The following is a 13202-nucleotide window of genomic DNA, read 5'->3' as shown; positions in this document are numbered from 1 at the left end:
GTCCTGGCGACTTAGAAAGTCCGCCTCCCAATTTAGCACTCCCGGGATGAAGACAGCTGATATGGCTGGAAGATTGCGCTCCGCCCATACTAGGATCCGAGAGACCTCCACGAGAGCCGCCCGACTTCGGGTTCCTCCTTGCCTGTTTATGTAGGCCACGGTGGTAGCGTTGTCCGACTGGACCTGTACCGGACGACCCTGGAGAACCCGATGTGCCTGCTGGAGAGCATTGAAGACCGCACGGAGTTCCAAGGTATTGATTGGAAGCTCCGCTTCTGTCGGCGTCCACCTGCCCTGGAACAAGTGTGGACCCGAAACTGCTCCCCAGCCCCGAAGACTGGCGTCCGTTGTCAACAGGACCCAATTTGGAACCCAGAACGGACGTCCCTTGCTGAGATGAGTCGTCTGTAACCACCAGGAAAGGGACAGGCGAACCTTCGGGGTAAGCACAATCGTCTGGGACTTCAGAGACTGAGGCAGCCCGTTCCACTTTGACAGGATCAGGTGCTGCAGAGGTCTGGAGTGAAACTGGGCATATTCCACCATGTCGAACACCCACACCATGGAGCCCAGTAACCCCATCGCCGAGTGTAGAGACACCCGGCGGCTGTTCAGACAACTGCGCACCCTCGACTGTAAAGCAGAGATATCTTTTCCCCCCGTCACGAAGATCCTTTGCTGTTCCGAGTCCAATAAGGCTCCGAGGTGCAGAATCCGCCGAGACGGGATTAGAGTGGACTTCTGCCAGTTGATTAGCCAGCCGTGCCGTTGCAGTAGCGCAATGGTCAGGTCCAAGTGGCGTAGAAGGAGCTCTGGAGATCCTGGCACCAATAAAAGGTCGTCCAAGTACGGCAACATGCGGACTCCCTGCAGCCGCAGAGAAGCCGCCATGACCGCCATCACCTTGGTGAACACACGTGGTGCTGTCGCCAGGCCAAAAGGCAACGCCCGAAACGGGAAGTGGTCACTGCGGATTGCAAACCTGAGGAACTGTTGATGGCGCAAAATAGGGACATGCAGGTAAGCGTCCTGTATGTCCAATGACACCATGTAGTCCCCAGGTTCCAGCGCCAGAATGATGGACCGTAGGGTCTCCATCCGAAACTTCGGTACCCGCAAAGACTTGTTGAGAGCCTTGAGGTTGAGAATCGGACGATACGACCCATTGGGTTTCTGTACCAAAAAGAGATTTGAATAGAAACCCTGGCCCCTCTGGGAGAATGGAACAGGCACTATAACTCCAGCCTGGAGCATAGTGTGCAATACCTTCCGCAGCTCCGTAGCCTTGTTCCGGTCTGATAGTAGACCCGTGGTGAAGAATCGAGCCGGGGGTCTGTGCCGGAAGGAGAGGGCGTACCCGTGGGAGACCACCTCGAGAACCCAAGTATCTGTCGTAGTGACCGACCAACACTGGGCGAACTGCAGCAGGCGGCCTCCCACTTTGGGATCCCCCAAAGGGAGGCCAGGACCGTCAGGCCGCAGGCTTGTCATCTGGCTTAGGGGCCGGACGTCTGGTACTCAATGTCTGCTTCCGGGGCTTGGCCGATTTCTTAGGGCCAGCCTGTCGAGGAAAAGACTGTGGTTTGGGCCTGCCCTGGGCCCTATAAGACCGAAAGGACGATGGTCCAGAACCAGAAGGAGCAGCGGCCGACGGGAGACAAGCCGATTTGGCTGCCGCCAGCGTGGCCACAATCTTGTCCAGATCCGGACCGAAGAGAACTTCTCCGGTAAATGGCAACGCCTCCAAACCCTTTTTGGAATCTGCGTCCGCCTTCCAGGATCGCAGCCACAAGGTGCGACGAGCAGCCACCGTTGCTGAAGAAATTCTAGACACCAGAGCACTAATGTCTAAGGCCGCCTCGTTGATATAAGTGGCCGAATCACGGAGATTACCAATCAACTCCGCCTGCTCAGCCGGAATCAAAAGACGCCTCTAATGAATCCGCCCAGCGCTCCATCGCTCTGGCAACCCAGCAAATGGCCATAGCCGGCCGCGCTAGCACAGTCACATACAATGCAAAGAAAAATCAATTCCTGCACTAACAGCGCTGATCACTCAACTACGCAGACACAGGGCCTGGTAGGACACAGCGAAGCATACACAGACCTGACCCAAATCGGAGGAGAGGTATGTGGGGGGACCCAGACCACGATGCTTCCGTCCAGCGCTTCCAGCAGCGTTCACCATGCGTTGGAAAGATGGCCGCCGAGGAGCAGAGAGGAGGCTGGCCTGGGGGAGGAGCGCTGCTACAGGACCAGTCGGCAGTGTGCAGAGAGGGCTGTGTGCAGCGGGGGAGGCGCCGGCTGTGAGACAGGGAAGGCGCGCTCCCCTGGCATGCATTTAACCCCCCGGGACGCCGCAGCGCTACCGCTCTGCTGCGGTCCGCTGTCCCAGGGGGTAGTGGAAGCACAGGTTCAATACCTGGCTCCATGCTGCAGCCAGTCCCCAGGGAGCCCCCTGCCTGGGGACTCTGGACCATGTGACAGCGGGGACCCACCGCGGGACCCCGCTGCTTACCTGCTGTCCCCCTTGAATCCGGCCATGGTCCGGAACATCTGGGGTCACCGCTAGCTGTGACCCCAGATGCTCACCAGCATCCCCGGATCGGTACCGGCGTTCTGGTACCGGCGGGGGTGTAGGGAAGACAGCATGAACGTCAGGACTGACTGTCCATGCTGTTCATCCAGATGTGCAGCCACAGCTGCATGAAGAAAAAGCTTCAGGGGCTCTTCTAGCCCCCACTCCAACAGGTGCACCCGACTCCAGGCGGGCACCAAACTAAACTGAGGTGCCTTGGCTCGGGGGCGGGGTATAGGAGGGAGACCCTAGTGCATCCTGGGAGGCTGAAAGCTTAACTCTATGGTGCCCGATGACCGACATCACACCACCTATACCCCAAGGTATCCTGTGGATACCCTATGGACCCTGAAGTAGAAATAAAAAACGAAATACATATACATGCAGAAGGTAAAGTGAAGCAGGCCAGGACCCCATAAAGGACACCGGACCCTAGCTGCTTAAAACCTTACTCTATGACAGTCAGCTATAAAAGTTTTTTCAGAACCAGATCTCTTCCTAGCACCAAAGCAGAAGCTTCAGTGGTACATTTATTGCCGTTGTATTCATCTGAAGTGAATCAATTATTGCTATTGTTGGGGTTTATGTATATTTGTGTCATCCTGCCTCCACCTCCCAGCTCTTCCCTAGTCTTAATAACGAGTAAATCCATAGTTTAAGAGGTGCAGGAACATGTTAAAGTAAATGACTCATGCATTCCTTTATTGTTTTATTACTAGATTTATGTACCAGGTAACCTTGTGTTTCTAGGCTGATCTTCAATTCATGTCTGAATATATTTACCTGTTGTACAATGGACATTTGCTCAATTAGCTGCCATGATTATCCACCGTAGACAAGTTAAACCTCAATTTTCTGTCTTTATATTACAAGTCACTAAAATTAATTTGAAATAAGGTTTGTGCAATGCAGAGAGACGAAGGAACCGAACTGTGCAAGATCAAATTAATGCAAAACCCTAGAGCTACAAAGGAAATACTGTATTTCCATGATCATCCTGTATAATAAATTAGGCATAAATTTGGAGTCTTGACGCATATGACAGACCATGAGAAAACAAGCAAATACTTCAGAACAGGGGTAGCCAACCTCGGTCCTCAAGAGCTACCAACAGGTCATGTTTTCCAGATCACGCAGCAAGTGCACAGGTCTAGTTATTACTCACTTACACATTTGAAAAGATCCACAGGTGGAGCCAACTATTTCACTTGTGATTCTGTGATGAGACCTAGAAAACATGCACTGTTGGTAGCTCTCGAGAACCAGGGTTGGCTACCCCTGCTCCAGAACAAAGATAAACACACAATAGGCTAATGCACATGCAAGGGGTGTCTCTGTACCACAAGCAAACGTTATTCTCTGCAGTAAACCATACCTGGTACCACATACCTGTAATGAGGTTGCAGCTCATGAAGGTCTGTGTCAGTTCATTAGGGAAACGATACTCTGAATACCAGATGGACCAACCCTCTTTGTCTAAGTGCTCCCAGAAGTATGGCAGAGCCACGGAAAGAGTGTCCTCATTGGAATATTTTCTTTTGAACTCGTCCATGACAAATGAGCTGGAAGACAAGAGGACAGATCACCATGAAAGGTCTGTCAGCTGGCAATCTAACTACCCCCCTAACGCAGCTAACTACCTGGGCAACAATCATAATGCAAAAGGGTGCCATCTTAACGCGAGACAATACTACTCAGCATTCTGAACCCATGTTACATATATTACTCATCAGCCTCCATATGCCTTGTGCAGCACTCAGTCTCTTAGCCCCCCTCCGTAGTGCACAGCCTTGCTCTATATTCTATAATAATCAGTATTACATGTAATAGTTTACTAAACACCCAGCCCAAATTACTCCTTGAATTTCTCTTACTGCATTACAGGGCACAAATAAACACCCCAACTAATATCTGTACCAAATACCAGACTCTATTCTGCAAGATCACAAGCAGCATTCCATAGCTCCTGGTAACTGGCTCACGTCAACTTACAAGCAAAATAGACAAGGCAGTTACCAGGCAGTATAGTATTTACAACAAATAGTATGGAAAAGTTTATATAGTAGTGCAGAGGTTCCTAAACTCAATCATTACAGACCAGGTTTTAAGAATATCCATGCTTGAGTCCAGATGGTTAAATCAAATAGTAGTGTATGACAGTGTGGGGAAGAGATTCTCAGCACAAAGCTTTAAAGGGTGAGGACAGCAGTGGAACAGCAGGTATACTTAATGTCTTCCACTGTGATATGGTTTAGTGCTCCTTACCTCTCTAGGGAGACCCATCACCACCTGACTGACCAAAGAAAAGATCACAGCTGGTAATACATATAAGGAGCACGTTGCCAAGGTGGGAAGACTGGGCTGCAACCCTAACACCCCTCCCATGACAGGTACCTCTTAGGGAGGTGAGCATAGGGGTCCTTTGATTTTGGCTCTGCTGCAAGAGCCTTCTCAGACTCATCCAGGTCTTCCTCTGGAGCTGGGGCAGGTGCTGGCTTCTTCTCCTCCTTCTCTTTCTTTGGTTCCTTTGCTGGTTTCTCTTTCTTGGGCGTTTCTTTCTTGGGCTGTAGCTCTGCAAACTTTTTAGCTGGTTAAAGATTGGACATAGAAGATATTTGTACCTTGATTCATCTGGGAGATTACATGACAAATTTAAAACTACTGTCTGCCAGTTATGCTAGTCATTTCCAAAGGCCAGTCAGCAGTTTTCCATGACCCATGTCCACATCCACTAAGTTCATTAAAACCCATGTCCATTCTGGTTCTATAGCTTAGAAAAGAACAGTCAAGCCTACAGTCCTCATATCAGAAAACATGGGTTATTAATCTAGAACACTAATTCAATGCTGCGTTGTGTGGCAAATGCTTTAAAAGAATCTAAGAGTAGGACCACACTAGCAAAAGCTTAAAAGCTGCAGCATTAGGTAAGTAGTGGATGGATTGCAAAGTTTGGCCCCTAACAAGGATATCTGAAATGCAAAAGCAAAGATCTAAACAAGGAGTATTCAACAGAAAAACGGTGGCAGGGTATGCTGGATTGCGTAGTTCCACAGCAGCTGGAGGATCGCATGTTGAATAACCCTGCTCTAAACACTCTACTCACAGTAGTGGAAGTGAATAGACCTTCTAGTTCAGATTGAAGGGTAACAAACCTAAAGAGTACATTACACAGCTAAAACAGCCATTACCATCAAATTGAGCCATCTTGTCACAGAGTTTCACCTCTCCTAATACAGCACGAAACTGGGGCTGGTTCACGCATGTCACAAACCACCTTGTGACATTACCAAAAGGTTGACGGAAGGACGGATCCAAGACCTGTGGACATTAATTCAGATTACTGAAGGAAACCAAACATCAGAACGACCAGCAGTAACTGGTTTAAGTGCAGCTTGGCATGACAGCTAGCGTTTATTGAAGTGTATATGTAAAAAGGAGGGGATAGGGAGTAATGAAGGCAGAACATACCTGCTTGTAAAGCCAAAGCAAGGAGCATGTTACAGCAATATCAGCCAATGTGACTCTCTCGCCAACCAGGAAAGTCCGTGTCTGCAGATGAGAGTCCAGTGTAGCCAGGACAGCTTTCACTTCCTCCTTGGCTTGTTCTGTGGCCTTTGAGAAATATGGAAAGTGAATTAACAGCTCAGTTCAACATATTTAAGTTGCAGCCACTACTCAGACATGCGCGTTCATCTCTAAAATTGGAGCATGTAGCCGTTTCAATTATCATTTATATGGTGCCACATGTGTTCCGCAGCGCCTTACAGAGTACATTAACAAATAGGTTGACTAGTGACTTACAGTACAATACAATACAGGACATGGATAATATATATTGCTACATTAGCGACCATAACACCCAGATAAGCAACAGAACATAAGCAACCAAGTGTTAGGTGCCCTAGTGGTGAGTAAGAAGTAGATTGAAGTAAAGTAAGGAGAAGCACTAGAGGGTAGAGGGCCCTGCTCGTGTGAGCTTACATTCTAAACGGGAGAGGCAGACAAACAGGGGTGACAGTTGGGGTAGACAGGGAGGAAGGACCATTTATCAAGTTAAATATAGTTAGGTTTTCCTCACATAAACGGATTGCCCATTACATTAGCAGGTACAGTAATAAAATATTTCTCCAACAACCTCTAGGGGATTTTGACACAGGGGGAATAGAGGGTACATCTATGAGTGTGGCACTTAAAACATGTTCAAAGTCTGACACACACCCTATTGTGCAGGTGGGGAGCTTGAATGGGGCGGTACACCTGTCAAACCGTAACGCAGGTGTCCTAAGGCGAGCTCAGGGAGGACAGAAACCTCCCGTGGAGCAGAAGGGAAAAAGCCCAACCCCCCCCCCCCCCGCCTCCTCCTTCCCTTGTTGAAAGAGAGTCCACATGATTAGTGCGCTTTTAAAAACGGGTTGTTTTGACTGTCCAAAACTCTTAACCACCACTCTGGAAAGTGGCATCCATACAGCCTCCAGGGCTGCAGCATGCCTGGAGTAGGTGTTCCAACTCCTCCTACTACTGCCCACAATGACAGACTACTTGTACACACCACTAGCCAATGCACCTGGGCCTCATCTTCAGGCAGGAAAACTCCACTCTTCTGAATACTAGAGACTGCAGTTGTGGTCAGCCCTTCGAGCAGGGATGGGGAACCTCAGGCCCGGGGGCCGTATAAGACCTTCGGAATAGTTTGGTCTGGTCCTCTGAGCTTTTATCTGCTATCCTCATTTGGCTAGCAGGGTACCTAGAATGTCACTCTGCAGCCAGAAGCTATGCAGTAGTGCCACCTGGAGCGTCCTTAGGATGCTTCAGACAAGTCACACCGCTGCCCTTACAGCTCCTGTAATGACCGGAGATTGTGGCCCCATCCCGTGTGATGTCACCGAGGGGCGTGGCCTGCAAATAATGATAGAGATTATATATATCTATAGCTCTATCAAATTGGCCCTTGGCAGAAAAAAGGTTCCCCATTCCTGCCTTAGTCTATATGGAAATGCAAGGCCCCCAGTGGTCAGGTGGTGGCTGCAGAGTAATGCTGGGTACACACTGGCCGATCAATTGATCGGCCAATATATCGTGCCCCTGTCAACCAGTGTGTAAAGATGATATGTCTGAACCACTTAGTTCACAGACATATCGCATTGGCTGTGCAGCACAGCCAATGAACAGATAAGTCTGCAGACATGTCTGTCCATCGGCAAGTGTGTACGGCGTTCAGCCGATCACCTGTACACAGGGGGGCCGAGAGAGGGGGGGGGGGGGGGGGGAGGAGTTTGGGGAGCCGCGAGCGGGTACTACTTACCCGGGTCCGGCACAGCTCCCGATCCACAGCAGCCCAGCACACGCTGCTGCGTGCTGGGCTGTACTGGGAGACTGTCCAAGGCTGCCAAAGCAGCAGCCGAACAGTTTCCTATGTCAAAGGAGGGAGCGATCACGCTGATAGCACCCCCCATTGGCTGTGCACCAGGCTGAGGGGTGCAGAGTGATAAATGACCAGCCACTCAGCTCCCAACTGTCATGTTACAGGCTTTGTTTGAAAAAAATGACAGTTGGGAGCTGATTGGTTGGTCGTTTATCACTCTCCTCTGTATCACTTCCCAGAGCGTCATACATCTGCCCTTCTGTGAGGAGACCTGGAAAACATGAACCGTTTGTGGCCCTGAGGACTGAGTGTGAAAACCTGTGACCTAAAGGAACATTCCACCAGATGGATAAGCACCAGTCTCTAAATTTTGTATAGAAATAAATCTAGAAAGGGGAGGAGTCCAGGACCATGAACATCTTTTTATACCCCAGACACAGTTTCATAAAATAGTTTGATTAAAACAATTTAAAGCAAATAACAAAAAAATATTAAGTATTTGAAGAAATTATATTCTAAATCACTTTTTAAATTAATTTAAAAAAAAAAAAAAAAAAAACCTGAGCAGTTTACTGGGAAAATAGTCAGTGGTTAATGACCAACACATTGCTTAGGGCCCTGCAGAACAGACATACACATACCTGCTTGTTGAACTGCATGATCCCCAGAGTTGGAAAAACCCAAGCACTGGCCGGGGGGACAATGTGACTGTCTGAGAAACTGACCCATTGAAGGATCTGAGCCTGGTCTAAGCGGGATGTGCCACGGAGTTCATCGTTACCCACTGTATTGGAACAGATAATGTCAGCATGTAGAATGTAGCAATAAAGTAGATTTCATTACAGCTAAGCACACACAAGACAGGTCTTACCATAGTGAGCGATGGCATTGCTCTCAAACAGACAGAAGCCGTCATTCCCCTCAAATGCTGGAACCTAAGGGGAAAACACAACAAGATCACAACCAAAAAACACACACATGCCCAAATATAGTAAAATGAGGTGTTATGAGCACCCTTCTTCTCCGTCTATATATGCTACTCCACTCGCATGTCCATCCGAGACAGAGATGTAAAAATAACCTGAATATGTGCAGAACGCAGATAAATCCCAGCATCACTCACCTTCCCCAGAGGAAACTTCTGCAGAAATTCTGGTGTTTTGTTAGTAATGCCAAACTGGAATTCTGGGGGAGAGGAAGCGGCTGTGATGTGAAACCCCGAATATTGAGCTGAGATGAGGGGCTTGTATGCCCTCCAGTTATCAGGGTATGTATACAGAGTCTGGAAGGGAAGAATGAAAAAATAAATATTTCACACAGAAATATAGTGCACACTGCAATGAAAACATGTTCGTTAATCTCCCACCACATAATAGTAGTCTCTGACTGTTAGAGGACACATACCATTTAAGTACATTATCGGCAATAACTTTCCACACCAAAGAACGGGATGTAGTCAGGAAGCCGGCGGTCAAAATGCCGACCACCGGCTTCCCGACAGTGAAAGCCTGGCATGGGACTAATGATAGGCGCCTAAATACCGATGCCCATCATTAGCCCCACGCCGGAATCCAGACGTCCGATATACCAAACGTAGATAACCCGGGGGTCGGGAGCTCATATCGGCAGGTGGGGGGTTTAGGGACTCCCGGGGGGACTTAGGGTTATGCACTCCCCCTGGTGGTGTTAGGCTAGGGGAAGGGGGGGTAGGTTTAGGCCCCCCTAGGGGAGGGTTAGGGGAGAAGAGAGAAGGGTTAGGGTAAATACTCCTCAGTCGAGTTCTTCATCTGCCGGCCTTCCAGCATCGGTATTTCATCCGCCGGGCTTAGGTCCGCGGTAATACATACCGACTCCCAAGGAACAATTAAGCCCCAAAAATTGCCCTATATTAAACAAAAGGGGCTAATGAAATAGAATTGAACACTAGACAGAAATTAAGATATTGGTAATGATTGCAATTACGTTGAAGCTTCTACACCATAGCACGTCACAACTGTGCAAACTTACACTGCACATGCTCACAAATGAAGTAGTGGATATCATTTAACTTATGCAGGTTGCAAGTCTACCATTGTGCAATACGTAGAAAATGCTTTTTAAAATAACAGCTGTAAGTAGATTAGAGGGGGGGGGGATTTTATTAGCCACCAAAAGTTGCTGCAATGTGTCTGCACACACATTGGCTAGCTATGGTACCACCATCATAGCAAGTTGTCCTGCACGCCTCTATGGGGAGCAAGGCAAAACTTACCAAGCGGATGGATGCAATTTGCTATTCTAGAACTGCAACTCGCATCCATCGTGCCAGATTTAACTCTCCCCTTAAAGAACATTTTTTAAAGGGCTCTCCAACCTCTTGAGTTATCACAGTTTACAGCCCAAACCATAATAATTAGCCATGCATTACCTGCTCCAGATACAACAATTATGAAAGCGCGCGCACGCACACACCCCCCAGTCACACCCCTGCTGGACTACTTACTGTTACTTCAACTAATACCCATTTTTAAGAACAAACTACTGTGTCTCCTACCCACCATCAGTCTATTCTCCTAAGCCATGCTATCCAAGTTATTGTATCGGAGCCATCTTCACCTCCTGACAGCCAAAATGCTGCTTATCTGCTCAAATGTCAAAAATGACCATCTGAGTGACAGAAGAGAAGATGGGAGCTGTGTCTGCCAAGATACAGATGTGCTTGTATAGAAGGAGGGAACAAGAAGTTCAGAGGTGACAGTGCACCAGTGATGATCGTCCTTGGAGACAGTAGACTACGAAACACATGACTGGAAGTGAACTAGTCCAATGAGTGAGTGGAGAGTTGTTTCAGTGGAAAGGATGGAGAATGGCTAAACATGGGGATTACAGCCGTTACCTGCAGGATAAAAAACTGTTTACAACGCGAACCCTCAAGATCACCTAACTCAGTGATTCTCTAACTCTGTCCTCAGGACCCCACACAGATCACGTTTCCCAGGTCACCCAGCAGGTGCACAGGTGTATTCATTACTCACTGACATTTTAAAAAACCCACAGATTGAGCCAATTATTTCACTTGTGATTCTGTGAGGAGACATGGAAAACATGCACTGTTTGGGGACCAAGTTTGAGAACCTGTGATCTAACTATACATATCAGGATTGTCACAGTATACATGATTATGCAATATATAGCATAAGAACGCTTTTACATAACACTAAAGATCGGTCCAACTAAGGCTATACTCCGTGGTTTTTACATTCATCTAACTTAGCGTCCACCAAGAACCTCAGCAATCTGAGAGGCCCAATACGTAGCACTTATACTTGTGTATTAATGCCCATTTCCTTACACGTTGTAAGCTTGCGAGCAGGGCCCTCTTACCTCTATGTCTGGCTATTACCCAGTCTTGTTCCATTATGGTTTTGTCCCCAATTGTAAAGCACAAAAGAATATGCTGGCACTATATATGTAACCTAATGAAATTACTTTGTGTTAAATGAAACCAACTTGTTACATTTCTGTGCACTGGCAATATTTTGATGCATTTGAAAACGACAATAATTTCTAAACAAGGTAAAGTAGAAATAATGCCATGTACCAAATGCATAGGTTGTGATTTGTATGGAAATAAAACAAAGCTACCTTGAGTACCAGTCACTATATAGTCTGACACACTAAGAAAAGTCATTTAATGTCGGTTACATGGGGCACAGTATTAAATACTTTAAAAGAACAGAACAGACTGGTCTTAAAGGGGGGAAAAAACACAACAAAAAACACTATCAACTGGATGATAATTGTATAGCCAGCACCACTAGGTTACACAATGCTGTCACCCAAGCAAAGCAAGTACATGGTCCTGAGCATCTCACAGACGCTGGGACCTCTCTGTAATCATATAGCACACAGACTCTGCGATCCTCCTATGGAGCAGTATATAGACACACACACAATGGCACAGTTACACTGTGCTGCCCGGTTCCGGGTGTATTGTAGCAGCCGGCAGGAGGGGGGCAGGTCACTGTCTGGGCATTGCCACACTCCAGCATCTGCAATGCGGCAAATATAGAACCAACTAGGCACAATAAAGACGCAGTAATCCAGACGGCTTTCTACCGAGCCTAGGGAGGACTACGACCGCCGGATGCTGTCAGATTTCCCCGGACCCATCCAGTACTCACCCCACCGGCCATCTTCATGCGAGGAGAAAGGGAGGAGCCGTAAAGCAAAACCGTCGACGTAACTAACCAGGAACCGCAAAGAGAGAACGTGGTAGTGTGTGTCGTGATATAGAGGCCAGAACACGCAGGCACCGCCTAGTGCTGCTACTACCGTATCATTATTATATATATAGGAGATGCTGCTTTCTTTGGGGGGAATGCAGTGGCTTTCGTACAGTATGCATATGCTGATTCTCTTCTAAAAGGAGGATATTGGTTTATTTCATGACATCCCAACTCCAATCTCCAAATTGTTGGGAGTAGGCCACATTTTTAATTATTTTGCTTGTGTAGCTCAATGATATTTACAATATTAGGATCAGATACATTAATGGCAGGGAAAGTAAGATACCTGGTTTATTACTTCCCCTGGGTTAATGGGGTTGACAATCCTAAATAAAGATGTTAATAATAAAGCTGCATACACACACAATGATTTTTTTAATGATTATCGTTAAACGATATCGTTTAACGATAATTGATGGCAAAAATCGTTCACTTTCTGAGTCAAACGATGAACGATTATCGTTCATGCGCGTTCACGTTTGTCGTTTGTAGTTTGTCGTTCAGTCTGACTTGTCAACTCAATGATTTTCATTAAGGGAATGCAAAAATCGTTTGTAGTTCATAAAATTCGTTCATGACATTTAGTAAATGAACAACTTTAGTAAACGATTTTAATAAATTTTTTCAAGGGAAAAAATCGTTTACTAAAATCGTTCATTAAAAAAATCGTGTGTGTATACAGCTTTAGAGTTTCCAACATTTTTAAATCATTTCCAGGAACACTAGTGGTGCATCTGAGCAAGTCACACACAACGCAGTCTGTATCGGTGATGGCAACAAGCCCACCAATGCCGGGTATACACCTGAACTATATATATATCGATGGTGCATCTGCGGAATATGTCTGAATTACGTAGTTCACTGATATATCTGATCAGCCTGCAGCACAGCCGATGACGATATATCTGGCAGAAATATCGTTGCATCTGGTTGTCTGTATGGTTGACCCCTGTTATGTTGCCCCCAGAATCCACTGAATGTGACATTTCAAATG

The 13202-nt window shown here is 47.2% G+C and overlaps 1 protein-coding gene across 1 annotated transcript in view; it reads right to left on the bottom strand.

Annotated features, from left to right (window-relative positions):
- The window catches only part of EEF1G (eukaryotic translation elongation factor 1 gamma), a 28049-nt gene extending 15840 nt beyond the window's left edge, over window positions 1-12209 (bottom strand). Inside the window, exons 1-8 of the mRNA XM_088468395.1 lie at window positions 12104-12209; window positions 9064-9222; window positions 8812-8875; window positions 8582-8724; window positions 6047-6190; window positions 5767-5896; window positions 4973-5165; window positions 3968-4140 (exon numbers count right to left, since the gene is read on the bottom strand). Of these exons, the coding sequence (XP_088324521.1) occupies window positions 3968-4140; window positions 4973-5165; window positions 5767-5896; window positions 6047-6190; window positions 8582-8724; window positions 8812-8875; window positions 9064-9222; window positions 12104-12121 (1024 nt within the window). The 5' untranslated portion in view covers window positions 12122-12209. The remainder of the gene's footprint in view (window positions 1-3967; window positions 4141-4972; window positions 5166-5766; window positions 5897-6046; window positions 6191-8581; window positions 8725-8811; window positions 8876-9063; window positions 9223-12103) is intronic.
- Between the last annotated feature and the right edge of the window lie 993 nt (window positions 12210-13202).

Source organism: Taudactylus pleione, unplaced genomic scaffold, assembly GCF_031769625.1.
Source record: "Taudactylus pleione unplaced genomic scaffold, aTauple2 ptg000085l, whole genome shotgun sequence".
In the NCBI taxonomy this organism is placed as follows: Eukaryota; Metazoa; Chordata; class Amphibia; order Anura; family Myobatrachidae; genus Taudactylus; species Taudactylus pleione.
Note: the sequence above shows the minus strand (reverse complement) of the source record. Positions and strands in the feature narration are given on the sequence as shown.